This window comes from Carassius carassius, chromosome 32 (genome assembly GCF_963082965.1).
Source record: "Carassius carassius chromosome 32, fCarCar2.1, whole genome shotgun sequence".
In the NCBI taxonomy this organism is placed as follows: Eukaryota; Metazoa; Chordata; class Actinopteri; order Cypriniformes; family Cyprinidae; genus Carassius; species Carassius carassius.
Window position 1 is genome coordinate 9,872,755 of NC_081786.1, and position 16,140 is coordinate 9,888,894.

General features: G+C 36.0%; 1 protein-coding gene across 3 annotated transcripts in view; it reads right to left on the bottom strand.

Annotated features, from left to right (window-relative positions):
- Nucleotides 1–234: 234 nt before the first annotated feature.
- Nucleotides 235–16,140, bottom strand: part of bicc1a (BicC family RNA binding protein 1a) — a 39,027-nt gene continuing 23,121 nt past the window's right edge. For 2 of the 3 annotated variants that reach the window (XM_059520177.1, XM_059520179.1), the window contains 15 exons: nucleotides 15,313–15,498; nucleotides 14,047–14,307; nucleotides 12,937–13,068; nucleotides 8,107–8,308; nucleotides 6,612–6,836; nucleotides 6,374–6,534; nucleotides 6,052–6,175; nucleotides 4,695–4,848; nucleotides 4,470–4,575; nucleotides 4,336–4,375; nucleotides 4,063–4,217; nucleotides 3,775–3,949; nucleotides 3,513–3,673; nucleotides 3,234–3,333; nucleotides 235–2,390 (listed from right to left, as the gene is read on the bottom strand). In XM_059520177.1, coding sequence (XP_059376160.1) covers nucleotides 2,260–2,390; nucleotides 3,234–3,333; nucleotides 3,513–3,673; nucleotides 3,775–3,949; nucleotides 4,063–4,217; nucleotides 4,336–4,375; nucleotides 4,470–4,575; nucleotides 4,695–4,848; nucleotides 6,052–6,175; nucleotides 6,374–6,534; nucleotides 6,612–6,836; nucleotides 8,107–8,308; nucleotides 12,937–13,068; nucleotides 14,047–14,307; nucleotides 15,313–15,498 — 2,313 coding nt within the window. In that variant the 3' untranslated portion in view covers nucleotides 235–2,259. The remainder of the gene's footprint in view (nucleotides 2,391–3,233; nucleotides 3,334–3,512; nucleotides 3,674–3,774; nucleotides 3,950–4,062; nucleotides 4,218–4,335; nucleotides 4,376–4,469; nucleotides 4,576–4,694; nucleotides 4,849–6,051; nucleotides 6,176–6,373; nucleotides 6,535–6,611; nucleotides 6,837–8,106; nucleotides 8,309–12,936; nucleotides 13,069–14,046; nucleotides 14,308–15,312; nucleotides 15,499–16,140) is intronic. The other variant, XM_059520178.1, reaches the window with a different exon arrangement.

A 16,140-nucleotide genomic window follows, 5' to 3' on the forward strand; every position in this document is an offset into this window, starting at 1 on the left:
TGGTTCCTTTGAGATGAAACAAATAGTGAATATTCGGTTTCACAGTGCCACTGTAGATTGCTATTATCATCAACCCTAAATGTGCTCTTATGGTCAGTCTCATTTTATCTACATTCATCAGACAACAACCACACATTTACTCCCTCTCTTTGATTTGATTGTGTACCTAAAGAAATTACAGCTTATGTTGTACTACTATGGATTTATACAGTTCAATACATAATATAAGACAAATTTGATTTGGCTTGCAAACATTTTTATTTTCTAGAACAAAACCACAAATCAGTGACAAACATTTCAAATATTTTTGATTTTTCACTTTTACTTTAAATCCCTTTTTTGTTACTTTCAGCGAGGAATACTCTGGCAACACTCAAAGTCACAGGCTTCTGTCCATTTTAAGACACACTGATTTGGATTTACAGAACATTCTTACAAGGCAAAAACATGAACATTGTTCCCTTTGTCAAAGATTTAAATGTGATACAAATGCCAGCGTCACATCCAAAACAAAAACATTCTCCCATAATGCTCCACTCCAGGAGGAAGCACAATTAGAATGACCGAACAACACAGTTGTTCCCTCAGAAAAAAAAGAACATTTTCAAACAGCTGAAGCGTGGAGATAACAGAATGAACACACATGATTTGAAAGATGCAAAGAAAACAATATGAATCTTGATCTTAAACACAGCTCAGTAACCATATACACTGGTTCCACAGCGGTGAGGAATTTTATCTCCGTACTATGCATCTCTGAAAAGTCCATATTTTGCACGTGAATCTTACGAGATTTTCACTTTGGACCTACAATTACGCATTTAATAATATCACTGAGCAATAATACAAGAGTACCACAAGCATTCTGTGCAATATTTCTGAAACTGTCATTATTTTCCTTCCATAAAAAAACAACAACAACTAACAAACTAAAAAGGAGATTAGCATGGTTTCTTATGTATTTACCAATAGATGGTTTCAAAAAGCTCTTTCAATGTGTTATACATTCTTCTTAGTAGGCTGTACCGTGAATATACTACAAATCTAACAAATGTAAACAAATGAAAGACCAGGTAACACTCATTTACTGTGAATGCTTCTATTGATATAAACTGTCAGGTTGAAAAAGAAAAACAACAAAAAACTTTATAGAATGATTAACAAAAAGTAATTGCTGGTCAAAAACAAGTATTTCGAAAAATCAGACATTTATCAACAGTAGCCCTTGAGTTTAATTTATGGCTTTAAGCTATGAGTAAAGGATAAGTACAAACACACATACATACTTATGCACACAAACCTGAAAAACACCTACCAGATACATAACGTTTGCACATACAAAGGAAATATATCCAATTATACTGTACATGCCAACATCAAACTTTCAACAAACACCCCACTTAGTCTTGAAAAGTACCTAATGCAGCTTAAATCTGATGTCTGTGCTACACGTGAAATGTAAATACTGATTAAACAGATTTTGCTAAACAAATCAGTGGAATTCTATGGATAATATTTCCAAACCTAATCCTTCAGAAAAGACTTCATTTACACCAAAAAAATGGCTGACATGTAGTTGAGATGACTATTACACGTTCTGTCAAATCATATCACAGATTAAACAATAAAAACAAATGATGTCAAAAAAGAACCAAAACAATACAAAAAAGTAAACTGATAATGCCTTTTAAAAGATTAACATAAAATATGAGAACATAATGAAACTATAAAATAAAATAGATTTAAAATACCACGATGACCAATGAGTAATTAAACTGAACATGAATATAACAGTCTGGTAAACAACATGAGCATCAGCTGATTGTGATTACCAAGCAGATGACCTTCGCGTGTGATCTGGAAATACCTGCTAAATATGTGCACGTGTTTGGCTTTGACACTGGACAGTCCGATGTTACAAAAGACAGACACTGCATACAACCAACTGGCAAAAACAGCAGAGTTTACAGATTAAAGTGCTAGACACCAATACTGAAGCGCTCTTGCTAACAGTACGGTTAGTTTTTAACTCTGTGCTTTGCCTGTTCACCCAGGGTAAATGCAAGACAAAATTAATGGCACATTGCCTTAACAATAATACATTTCCTTCCATATATTTAGGCATAAAAAGCAAACTTAATAACACCTCCCCACATTTTTTTTATATGTGAGAATCTGCATCGCTTTATGCCTTTTCTGTATCAATCAGTCCAGTCCAGTACGAAGTGGTTTGTGGTCCACATTCCCACAGGTAAAAGATCACCAGCGACCACTGATGCTCGCCATGTCCGAGTGGAACTGACGCGACAGACGACCGCTGGCCCCGCCTTCTAGGAAGGAGGAGCGAATGTTGGGTGTGTCAAAGAGCTTCCTCCTGCTCTTATTCAGCTCTGAGGAGACATTCAAATATCATCAGTAAACACATGAGCTTTGTTCCTAAACCTAATGAGGTGACTCTCTCCCTAAATATAGGAAGCTGTATTCTAAGGCAGCATCCTAACTAAATTGGAACTTTTTAAGTTATTTATTTGAAACACTTAGCATAGGTAGATACTCTTTAAACAGTCACCACCACACATCACACACAAATAAATGATGACAGTAGTTTAAAGTGATGTCTAGGTAGGCTGCTCACTAGATATTATATAGCAGTGGTTCCCAACCTTTTTCAACTCACGACACACACAACCAAACACATATGTTTGCGCGGCCCACTGCAAAAAAATTAACTGACCCCGCTATTGTTGGGTTAATAACTTAGTACTCAGAAGCTAGATTGTTAACTGTCTTTATTGAATGAACTGGCAATGAACAGAAAATAACTCGAGCTGGCACCGCTTGGCACAAACAATATCTAAGATAAATTGGTGGTTTATCCAATCAGCTAGCTCGAATAGTGGAAGCAGTTACAGTTTAATATTTCTTTTTTATTAATTATATATATATGAAATGATGTTATTATGTTATGACTTAGACATTTTTACATACATGAACAATATTAGAATTTCTTTTATTAATAGTAATTGGCGGCCCACAGGTTGAAAACCACTGCAATATAGTATTCCAATTTTATATAGACTGTGAATCTATGAAAGGTCATCTGGGAAGAAATTTCTAACTTTAGAAAACAGTGACTTTACAACAGTGACTATTCTTTCTACATCCTTTATTTTGGTTTATCTTTTTTTTTCCTGTTGATCTGTCACTTAGATATAAACACAAAGCTCACTGACCTGAGATCGCCAGTAACATTTTCCGGCGAGCACCAAATGTTGTGATTCCCAGTTCCTTTAGGTCTGGATCCGTTAGTGTGACAAATGTTTGCAGATCAATCTATTAAACCATAACACAGACATATTCATATAAATTAACATTTACAAAAAGCACAAATAAATGCACTAATCCACATTTTTACAGTGCTTGCAAGATGAACTAGCAAAGAATCTTACTTTATTTCTTTATTTCTAGATTCAAAATGTTTATGCAATGCAAACAATGAATTAATGAATGACCTCCTGCTGCTGGAAGATGTCTGTGTATTTGCCGAGACCGAGTTTGCTGAACAGCTCAGGGAGATCTGTTCCTTTGAGAGATGAACCGAGAGAGCAGCCATTGCTGCCAGACATAGAGATACTGTCCATATAATTACTGCTGCTGAGATACTGCTCACCTACTGACACAAACACACAGATAAAGTTTAAGACACAACTACTGTAATAAGTAGGAAGTAAATGTTTTGCTCTGTGTTTCAAAGTGCAAAATCTTTAGTCTTACAAGATTTGTTCTTGATTCTCTTTGGGCTGCTGACAGCAGGGGAAAATTCAGAATTTCCTGGCAGTCCGTTTCCATTGATGTTAACGTTCCCATTCAAATCCCCCCAATTACCGGATTTGGTGTCATTACCCAAACCCTCCTGACTCCCAGTGTGTGAGACAGAGAGATGAGAGTCCTGAAACCATATACACAAAAAGCAACTTTGAAACCCTGCTTTTTCAAAAATGTTTGAAGAGAACAGCTTCATATATACTGAACTAGATTTATGCTGCACTGGTGAGTTTGTACCTCATAAGTAGTGCTTATGCTGGGTTTATATGGCACATGGTGTGCCCTGCGCAGCTCTTTTATGCTCTCTGCTGGCATTGATTTAGAGAAACCCAACCCGCTCCAGGTATTTGTGGGGGTCCGAATCTCCGTCACAACTGGCTTCTTCAGCATGGCTATACAAAACAACACAGCTTTTTAACCACAACCTATCTTGTGATCTTATAATTAGATGTTATTTTATGACTATTTTCACATTAGGATGTTAAATTAAGAGATCAAGTCTACGCTCACCTTTAGTGGCCAGTAGCTTCTTTTTCTCATAGTCAAACGCCTAAAAAAACATTGATAAACAATGATAGTGTGTATATTTTTTAGTTTGTGTCCTTTTGTATGTGAGCACAATGTGAGTGTATGTGTATATAAACCTGCAAATGTGGTGCAAGTCGTCTTTCTGCAGCTCTCTCACTTCCTGGTGCTCTTTTGTCAGCCATTGGATTCTCACTATCAGAATCGGCCAACACACACTCAACACTGCACACACACACAGAGGAAATTTAAAGAGCACTTTACAGCTCCAGTGTAACCTTGAATTAAAAAAAACATAACTGAATTGCCATGATGATGTTAGGTCATTTTATGATTAAACATACTGAAGAAGTGAGTTCTTGGTTCTCTGCAAAAGTTCCACCGTTTGTCGTTTTCCTGATGACATGGTGCAAGAGGCCAGCATCTTCTTCAGCTCACTCCCATTGGCTGAGTGAGACGGGCTTCTGGGCATGCCCACTTCAACAAATGTATCTGAGCCTGATACAGATATATAGTAGAATAACAGTATAATGCTTTAATACTGTGCACACTGAATTAGGGTTGCAGAAAATTTCATTACATGTCAACTGTACTGTACTGGGCAAACTATAAAGTTTGATAGAGGAGGGATAATGGTATGGTGCTGTTTCTCAGGGGTTGAGCTAGGCCCCTACATTTGAGGTGGAATGTTAATGCTTCAGAAAATTTAAAAAACAGTTTGGACAATGCTATGCTTCCAACTTTGTGGGAACAGTTTGGGGAAGTCCATGTGCATTACTGTGCCCTAAACTACTGGAACAACTTGACCGGGCCGCACAGAGCCCTGAACTCAACCCCTTCAAACACTTGGAACGGAGATTGCGAGCCAGGACGTCTTGTGTCTGACCTCACAAATGCTCTACTGGATGAATAGGCAAAAATTTCCACAGAAACAGTCTTAAAACTTGTGGAAAGCATTCCCAGAAAAGTTGAAATCAAAAGTAGGTTAGTACACTTAAATCAAAATGTGATAGTGTTGGTCAATATTAAGCCATAGGATACTATTTAAATACAAATCTGTGTGAATGAATGCCGCAAATGTGTGGTTCAATAACTGCTCTGAGAGTCACTTCATGAGCATTTTTACCATTTCTTTTTGAGAAAATCTATCATTATATTATATGAACTGGGAAACTTAAAGGTCTTCATAACACCCCGTCAAAATAAAAGCTTGGTTTAACTTGAAGAAACTGTGACATAAATATATAACTTAAAGTAATGATAGTACTACTACTACTAAAAAATATATTATTAAAATATTATTTTAGAGGAATATTTACCAGAAAAATGTTTTACCACAAAATGTAAATGCACAACACAATATTTCTGAAAACAAAGAAAAAACTAATAATTAATTTTTACATTTTTATATAAAATAAATTATTTAGATATGCTTTTGATTATTAAAAAAATAAATTTCCATTCAAACGGAATCCAGAAAATTAATCGAAAACACAGAATAAAAGAAATATTAAAACAAATATATAATAAATATAAAAAATGTAATTGTTTTCATAGCCCTATTATGGCTGCAATGGGAAGACCTACTCCATTATTAATATCTATGTATTTAGAATGTGAAGTCATTAAAGTATCTGTTGGCGGAATGTCAGGTGTGCCAATACTTTTGTCCATATCATCTATAAAAAGTTTGTTTTATACCTTCATCTGCAGATTTATTGGAAATGGATTCTGATTGGGAGTGTCCAATGACTTCCTGGGATGTGTCACAGTGGGCGGAGTTCAGCGATACAGAGGAGATTCGACTGTACATAGAACTGGCGAGCTGCAACATCCAGCAGATACACACACAGGAATAATAATTAGTTTAAAATAAAAAAAGATGCACTCATTTTGGGGCACATATGATGCTTCCTTGATTTTGGCCAAAAAGACTTGTCTTAAAAGGCAGCATATTTTAATCTATAATGCCGAAAAATGTTGCCTATGAATACAGTTTAGTATCTTTGATGAAGTTTCTCACATGTCCGTTGAGATGTTCTGCGCTCGTTGGTTTGTGTATTGGTGCAAGTCCAGGTGGAGGGGATGGTGTGTGAATGTGTGCTTGACTCTGGACCCCAGAGAGCAGAAGACTCCCGAGAGTCGACTGAGACACTGACTGCAGCATGAGGTCTGTGGAAAACCCTGAGGCAGGGACAGAGAGAGTGGATTATGTGACACACATATATAAAATATGTGGTTGAAAAAAAGCACACACTCACCTGCTGTTTTAGCTGCTGAACTGAGCGCACTGGCCCAAAGTGAAGCTGTGTGACCAGTAGCATGTGAATGTGTGTGATCAGGTGTATTGGAGGGTGTATAAATGTGCGGTGAGCTGTTCACTGCTCCATTCTGGATGTTTAACACAGAGCCTTGCCCATTATGAACACAGTTTGGGTTTGGGGAACCATTAGGAATGGGGCTGACAGACGACCTTAGAAGACCAGCTGATGAAAAAGAGAAAAGAAAGATTGCAAATTCCAAAAACATTTTTGTCCATAATGTGTTTACAGTTCAGTTATTATACATTTATTTTGCTCCGATGCAATTTTCAAATAAGAGACAGCACAAGAAATACAGAGAGCAACAATTAGCATACCTGTTAGACCCAGTTATTTTAGTATCACTGATTTACTTTTTGTTAATATTTAGATTTTTTTTTAGTAATTAATGGTTTAGTAATTTTGTTGTGTGTTTTTGTCATTTTTATATGCCTATGTTAATTTTTATTTAAGTGTTTTAGCTTATTTACTTTTATTTTAAACATAACCCTAAACTAAACAAAAATGAGAAATGTTAAATTTTCAAAAAGGTTTTATTTTATTTAAGCTAATGTTTATGTCCAGTTACAAAAACAAAAAAATGTTCTTTAGGTTTTATTTAATGATAATACGTTTCATTGGATCTAATTGAAAAAAAATGTGTAACATGACTTTATTATTGCTTTGAAATGTTGCATGCTGCTAAGCTGTATAAGATGTATATAACACAAATGTTGTATGAAACTATTATATATATATATACACACAGGAATAATAATTATGCAAATTATTTTCAATATTTTTAATTTTTACTTTTTTTGTAAAAATGCACTCTCATTGTCTTATGCATATAGGTTTTGATGCAGGCTTGATTAGGCTAAAATATATTACAAGGAACATAATTTAACCTTCAATACCTAAAATTTACCTAGGTAAAAAGCTTGCTATGTTTTGAAACAAAGCTATTGTTACCAGCAAGACGGTTAACTTTTAATCACTATAAATGGCATGAATCCTTAATGTGATAGTACTGCAAATATGCACAATTTGTGCATGAGAACAACAAGGCTTGAGTCTTGAGAACAACAGAGGGGACTGTTTTAAGTCACACTTATACTGTGTGAGTGAATGTGGAACACAGGCAAACACAAATACACACACACACACACACACACACGCGCGCGCGGACACGCGCACATACGCGCACACACACACACACACACACAGACAGCTGTAGCTAATTATGGATCTGCTTGGCAGCGTGAGTTGTAATCTACCAACACAGACAGTAGTAATTATAGTGACTGCAGAGCTAAAGCAGGACTGTGTATGTTGTATTGATATAAAAAGTCCTTGCTTAGAATATACATTCAAGGAATTACTTTTAGATCATAAATGTACCTTACACAAGCCATAAAATATATCTAAAAAAGATCTAAATATACAACTACATTACCCAGAGTGCTTAGCCTCAGTCCAGCTGAAGCCAGGGTGTCCAGTCCAATGGAGCCTATCAGGGGAGGGGAAGGAGGAGGATGTCCATTAACAGCCACATGGTTGATGGGAGGAGGCACACAGCTGGACTCCAGTCCCAACAGAATCCGTCGTACCTCATACATACTCCCAGCATTCCTTTCCACGCTCTTAACTATCACTGACTGAGAAAAAGACATATTGTCAGTAACCGAGGCTAAATGCAAGACAACTGAATAATATAATCAAATAAAGAAGTGAAGTCTGCACACTGAAAACTACTGCTCCAGAGGAATTTAATTAAGCTCAAGCAACGTTTCGACCTTCAGGTCTTCATCAGGCACAGTATAAATGTAAAGTGAAGTCAACTTTAAATAGACACAGGTGATCACCTTAATTAGGCACATCCAAGGAATCATGTGACAAATACAAGTCATGTGACACATACAAGTCATGTCTATTAAGTGACAAAAAACAAATCATGCAACAGATAAAAGCTACAAAGACATTTTGAATCTCTATAAAAATGGCTTAATATCAAAATCCTCATTCAACCCTAAAGGTGACAATGTATTTAAAGTATAAATCCAGAAACATTCCCTCTGTTATAATTTCTTCTCATAATCTCCTCCTCTTAAGGGTTTTGTTACCTTTTCTATACCAATATACTGTAAAACGCTGACGTTATGGCCTGCTTGCCTAAAATGAGACGCTATAGGACTGCGCATATCTCCAGTTCGAATGTTACTGCGATGTTCACTAATACGAGTGCGTAATTGTCTGAATGTTTTACCCACGTATGCAAGACCACAAGGGCAACGAATTAGATAAATTACCTGAGTGGAAGCGCAGGTAATGGTACCCCGTATCAGAATGTCACGACCAGTGCGTGGATGACTAAACGATTTACATTTATGTGTAAAAGCACACTGGGCACACTTACCACATCTATAATTACCAGGAGGAAGAGAAGGAATACCTTGTTTGACACGTGAAGGATATTCAGATTTAACAAGTAAGTCACGAAGATTGTTTTGACGTTTAAAGACTAATTTCGGACCATTTTTGAAGACACCTGATAATTTAGGATCACTTGAAATAATAAAGGTGACTTCACTTTACATTTATACTGTGCCTGATGAAGACCTGAAGGTCGAAACGTTGCTTGAGCTTAATTAAATTCCTCTGGAGCAGTAGTTTTCAGTGTGCAGACTTCACTTCTTTATTTGATTATATTATTCAGTTGTCTTGCACCTGCGTCCTATTTGGATGTTTGGGATGTGCACACCATTTTTGTGTTATTGAGTCTTTAGCGATTTTTTTGGTTGTTGCACTCCCCCTTGCTGGCTCCATTATGACAGATGAAGACTGTCCCTCTTCAAGTAAGATATTTGAGTTCAGTGCAGCAGATTATTCTGAGATTCTGCTAAAAGACTATTTTTGATTAAAATGTCACCTCATGCACGATAGATGTTGAATCACTTATGGATAAACTTCAGCATCATCTTAAACGGGAGATTAAGCAGTACTATCATGCAGTTACCCTGAGCGACTATCTTCGGCAGAAAATTATACCAAGTGTTCTACGTCTACAAAAAGCCCCTGCTTTTGGTCTGCAGAATCCGGACTTCTGTACCCGTTGGTGTGAGATATTGAACAAGTGCTCATTTGACTTGATGGCATTGGTGATACAAGAGACTACCAAACAACTTGAGTCAACAAAAGTGGATAAAAAAAAAGGAGATTCAACTGGGTGAAATGGTGACAAAAAGTAAGCTCACAGAATTTAAATTAGACCTTGAACGTCAACGTGCCGAGTGGTCTAAAGAGATCAGAGCGATTAAACGTACAAAGTTTGCAAGAGACAATGCTGACTATCAACATGGAAAGATCTATTTTTGGAAGGACGGAAAGCCGGAGTCCAATACGCCCTATCGGAATCGGGCTGCTACTGCGGGATTTCGTAAGCGCAAACTACTTGGTGATAATGGAACCTGGGCCTCTTCAACCTCATGTGATTCTGACTCTGAACCTGCTGTAAGACGGCGAAATGGTTCTACTTTTTAGGCCGTACTCAGCCCAACAGTCAGCAAATGGATCGAAGGACAAATCGACCAAGAAGAGGTGCAGAAGGGGCAAGCGAAAAAGGCTTTTCCCTACCTCCACGGATGACCAGAAGCAACCAGGGGATACGCTAATGAACTTCTCAGATAAATCACTTTCAAGTTCTTGTATGACCGCTCTGAGCAAGGGACTTTCCTTTGTTCCTACTACTGAGGCTAATGACTTTGATACCATGATTTACTTTCACAAATTTTTCAGAACCTGAGACTTTCGGGAGTTCTTTGGCACAAATGAACAGTCGTTTCCTTCTAATGATGTTTGGCCCGTTACCACACAGGACAGTGTTACTCTTGAACAGCCCATTACTCGTCTCGCTTTCAAAAGAAAATCTACCTTTATTCCATCTAAAAATAGAAATTCATCTTTAGATACTTACTGTAGACTTGTGGAATTTGATGAAAAATGTACTTAAGAATAAAAGGCAATATAAAGTCTACAATAACTTATCGAAAATGGAGAGGGATGCTTTACTTGATCTTAGCAAAGACAATACGGTGATAGTGCGTCCTGCAGATAAGGGTGGAGCGATTGTACTTCAACGGGCTTCTGATTATGAAAAAGAAATTCGCAGACAGTTGAATGATCATGCTTTTTTTAAATTTTTACCTGCTGATCCTACCAACAAATTAAAAACGTGTATTGATTCTAGTTACGGTTACACTTTGAAAACAATGAGTTTAGTAAAAATGAATATGAATTTCTGAAAGTAGATTTTCCAATTACATCTATTATATACACTTTACCTAAGGTTCACAAAGGACTAGATACCCCTTTGAAAGGGCGTCCTATTGTGAGCGGTATTGGTAGTCTCACGGAGAATATTTCTTCTTATGTGGATTTTTATATTAAACCATTTGTACCCATGTTGTCATCTTATGTAAGAGACTCTATGGACTTCATTGAATCATAATATGGTATTGACTATGTTGTTGATGATGTACTTCTTGCTACCTTTGATGTTCAGAGTTTATATACCAACACTGAACATCCCTCACACTGAAGGTTTACTTGCTTTAGAACATTTTTTTACACAAAGATCTGTGGATGTAAAACCTAGTACAGCATGCTTATTAGATTTAGCAAGTATCGTTTTAACTAATAATTTTTTTCGTTTTCAGGACGATTTTTATTTACAAGTTAAAGGTACTGCAATGGGTAGTAAAATGGCACCTAATTATGCTTGCTTGTATATGGGAGTGTTTGAAAACGACTTTATTTTAAATGAGTCAAATTCTTTTCACCCTAAGATTTTGCTTTATAAACGGTATATTGATGACATTTTTATGATAACTAAGGCCACACCTGCAGAGATGTTGACGTTTTTGAATTATCTTAACTCAAGGACTGAGCATGTGAATTTCACAATGGAATGTGATCCAGTGAGCATTAGTTTTCTTGATGTTCGAGTATACATATGTGACGGGAAACTCCACACCGATCTGTACCGAAAACCAACGGATCGCAATACTATTTTAAGAGGCGATAGTTTCCATCCTAGACCTTTAGTTAAGAGTTTACCTATCAGCCAATTTAAGCGTGTGCGCAGAGTTTGTAGTACGGATAAATCTTATACTCATCAAGCTAATGATTTAACTAAAAGATTCTTGAATCGTGGTTATCGTATAGAATGGATCGAAGATGCCAAAAAGAAATTCAACGAGACATCTCAAATGCAGTGTTTGCGAACAAAACATAATAATAAATAATGCTAATAAATCATGCTCCCATGAGCATGATAAAATACTCTGCACAGGGGGCTGAGTTTCGTAGAGTCTTAAACAAACATTGGCATATTATTTCAAGTGATCCTAAATTATCAGGTGTCTTCAAAAATGGTCCGAAATTAGTCTTTAAACGTCAAAACAATTTTCGTGACTTACTTGTTAAATCTGAATATCCTTCACGTGTCAAACAAGGTATTCCTTCTCTTCCTCCTGGTAATTATAGATGTGGTAAGTGTGCCCAGTGTGCTTTTACACATAAATGTAAATCGTTTAGTCATCCACGCACTGGTCGTGACATTCTGATACGGGGTACCATTACCTGCGCTTCCACTCATGTAATTTATCTAATTCGTTGCCCTTGTGGTCTTGCATACGTGGGTAAAACATTCAGACAATTACGCACTCGTATTAGTGAACATCGCAGTAACATTCGAACTGGAGATATGCGCAGTCCTATAGCGTCTCATTTTAGGCAAGCAGGCCATAACGTCAGCGTTTTACAGTATATTGGTATAGAAAAGGTAACAAAACCCTTAAGAGGAGGAGATTATGAGAAGAAATTATAACAGAGGGAATGTTTCTGGATTTATACTTTAAATACATTGTCACCTTTAGGGTTGAATGAGGATTTTGATATTAAGCCATTTTTATAGAGATTCAAAATGTCTTTGTAGCTTTTATCTGTTGCATGATTTGTTTTTTGTCACTTAATAGACATGACTTGTATGTGTCACATGACTTGTATTTGTCACATGATTCCTTGGATGTGCCTAATTAAGGTGATCACCTGTGTCTATTTAAAGTTGACTTCACTTTACATTGATACTGTGCCTGATGAAGACCTGAAGGTCGAAACGTTGCTTGAGCTTAATTAAATTCCTCTGGAGCAGTAGTTTTCAGTGTGCAGACTTCACTTCTTTATTTAAATGTACCACATATCCACGAAAGAGCTGGGTATTTATTACCTTGCTGGGCTGTTTTGGTTTGGGTTTAATACTGATGAAGACGTCCAGCTGCTCCATAAGTGTAGTGACGACCTGAGATGCCACCTCCATCTCCTCCTTAATGTCAAACAGCAACACCAGTGGCAGACAGCCCTAAAATATATACAGACACACACACACACACACACACACAATTACTCCCCAAAACACATCTTTGTTTGTTATAAACCTAAAACCAACCTAATTAAACCAAGTTTCCTTAAAAGTATGTTCCAGATTCAGTAGCTTATTTTTTTAAATGTAATATTATTTATAATTATTAGATTTTAATACACAATAATATTATTATTAATAAATAATTTATTTATATTAATATTACTTCTAATATTAAATGACACACACACAAGGAATTGTTTTGTCTTCAATTGCTGTTGACTGAGAAATCCTTTTGAAATCAGAATATTCCTTAGAATCATTTTAATAAGTTTAAATAAAGCTGCAGTAAAATAAAAAATAAATATTACATAAAAAAAGCTTAAATGGAAATTCGAAACTTGACCTGGCAACTAAACAAAATAACATTAAGCTCAAATACTAAAATTACTAAAACAGAAAATGAAATATAAAAAAAAAGAGTTAAAACTTAAACTAAAATGAAAAGTGAATATAATTTTATACAATAGTATTTAAATAACACTAATAAAATAATAAAATTTTCTCGTAGTTCTAGAAGCAATTCACTGACTAATTGATTTTGAAAATATGTACTTTTGCACATGTCTATTATGAGACCTCTAATTTTAGATTATAGTCTAAAGTGGCAGCGTGGCTAAATCTACATTTCCTGTTTTGAAAAAAAAAGAGCAGAGGAGAAGAATAATTTTGGCATGTGTCTTGAAATCCCTCTGGTCGGGCACGTTGCTAAAGCCTCAAGGTCTCCAGCCAGCCCAGCTTGAGTCTCATCATCTGTCAGTACTTACAGAGACTCTCATCCAAACATCTCTCTCAGTTTCATCTCTTTAAACAAAACGTGTTCTGTTTTACAGATTGGCCACAAACATGGAGAGAGATAGTAAATTAAAGAGCATAAGCCTGAATAGGAAAATACAGACACACTGTTACCATACATACCATTAGCTGCTGTCTAGCCACACATACAGCATCAATGCTGCCCTGTATGTAGACGGCTGAGCGACTTGTGTGTGTGTTGTGAGTGTTGAGCTCGGGGAAGTGTATTTGGGCTCCAGTGCGCTGGGAGATGTTCTTGATGTTGGCTCCATTGCGGCCCAGAAGGAAGTTGTGGTGCTGAGGTGCGATGTCCAGTTGTGTGCTGACCAGCACTGAGCTGGCCAAAGACCCAGCGAGGTGCTCCAATAACAAAGCTGTACCGCGCTGAAATACACACAAATATGTTCGCACACACTTGATATAGATCTGCAGTTGCACAAACACACACACAGGGACGCCAGCATGTGAGCTTCCACATGCACACATTAATAAAACCATCACCCATCTCCTGTAACGTCTTACATTATGTGGTGAAGGCTGCTGTTTTTGGTTTAATTTCTGGCAGCTCTATACGAAAACTAAATCTCTCCATTTCATGAAATGACCTAGTTTCGGTACTTCTGCTACTCAGGAGCTCCACTCATTTCATATCTGCTAATGAATGCAACTTTAGAAGGAGGTTTTGATTGTTTTCAGGTCAAATACATGCACTTTGGAGATTACTGTTAATTGAAAAAACTCAGATTTTACCATTTTTTTTTCATCATATTAAAATGTCTTGGAAACTTTTTTTTACCAAGCATTTATAATTTATCATTTCACCTGAAATGGTTTACACACTACCCTTTGCAAAGTTTGGTGTCAGAAAGAAAAGTGACAGCAAAGACTTTTAAATTGTCATTAAATGATATAAAGTATTGTTAATTATGTATTATGTTATTCTTTTGAAATTTTCATTCATCGAAGAATACTTAAAAAATATGTATCCACAAAAACAACTGTTTTCAACACTGATAATAATAATAATGTTCCTTGAACAGCAAATCATCATGTTAGAATGATTTCTGAAGCATCATGTGACACTGAAGACTGGAGTAATGGCTGCTTAAAATTCAGATATGAAATAAATTATAAAATATAAAACAGACTTAATAATAAAAAAGTAATCATTTAAATGTAAACTTAATTGTAAAATTAAATAAGCTTTTATTATGTAATAGTATATAGTTCACTGCTTAAATAATGCAAGCATAATCATGTATAATATTACATTAATACAAATGATAATAAAATAGATTGAATAAAATGCTAAAATAATGCTAATAAAAACAACAATCCAGCTCTTTCAACAGCAGTATTCATTTATAAATCTATCACTTCATGCCTCACCTTAATGCCACTGGTATTGTTCTGGTTGCCACGGACGATGGCAGTGTTGCCATAGAGACGGGAGGGAGGTTTGAAGGAGATGGAGACGTTGTAAGTGTGGGAGATATGCTGAACTACAGGAGAGCTACAGTCCACATGCTGCACCAAACCACTGCATTCAAACATCAGCATCAACGGCAACAGCTCCTACAGCGAGGATGAGGGAGAATGATGCTTTTGAGGAAAAACAACACTTCGAACAAATGATGATGACATTTCAACCACTAGGATGCAGCACATAAAGCTCCTAATCTTTGATTGGCTCCTTGATTGACTGAACCACAAGGGGGCGCTAGAACAAAATTAGACAGGAAAAACAGTACATTTTAGGCTTTAGGCTATGTTTAATTAAATAGCCTAATATATTTATATACTGTAGGTTTGTGAAAATATTTCAGTATTTTTTAAAGTGTATCTTTTGCCTTTATATTGTTCAAAAGAAGGTTTAAGGGAAAATTCTCTGTAAAATTTAACAGAATTTCTCTTCAGGTTTTACATCTATTACTAGTTGGTAGAAAAAGTTACATTACATGTAATCTGGATTATGTAACAAGATTCCAAAAATTAAGTACTTGTAATTTTATTCATTTTAAAATACTCGTGATCAGACTACAGTTACTTTTACATTGATTACGTGATTACATATTATTCGCACAATAAGAAAATTAATTATTCATCATTTACTGCTTCTTCCTAATTCCTCTTTTCCATCTTTTAAGTGCTCCTTTCTAAAATAGCCTACACGCTTATACACACTCAGAAAAAGAAGAAAGAATGCTTGTAAAGCAC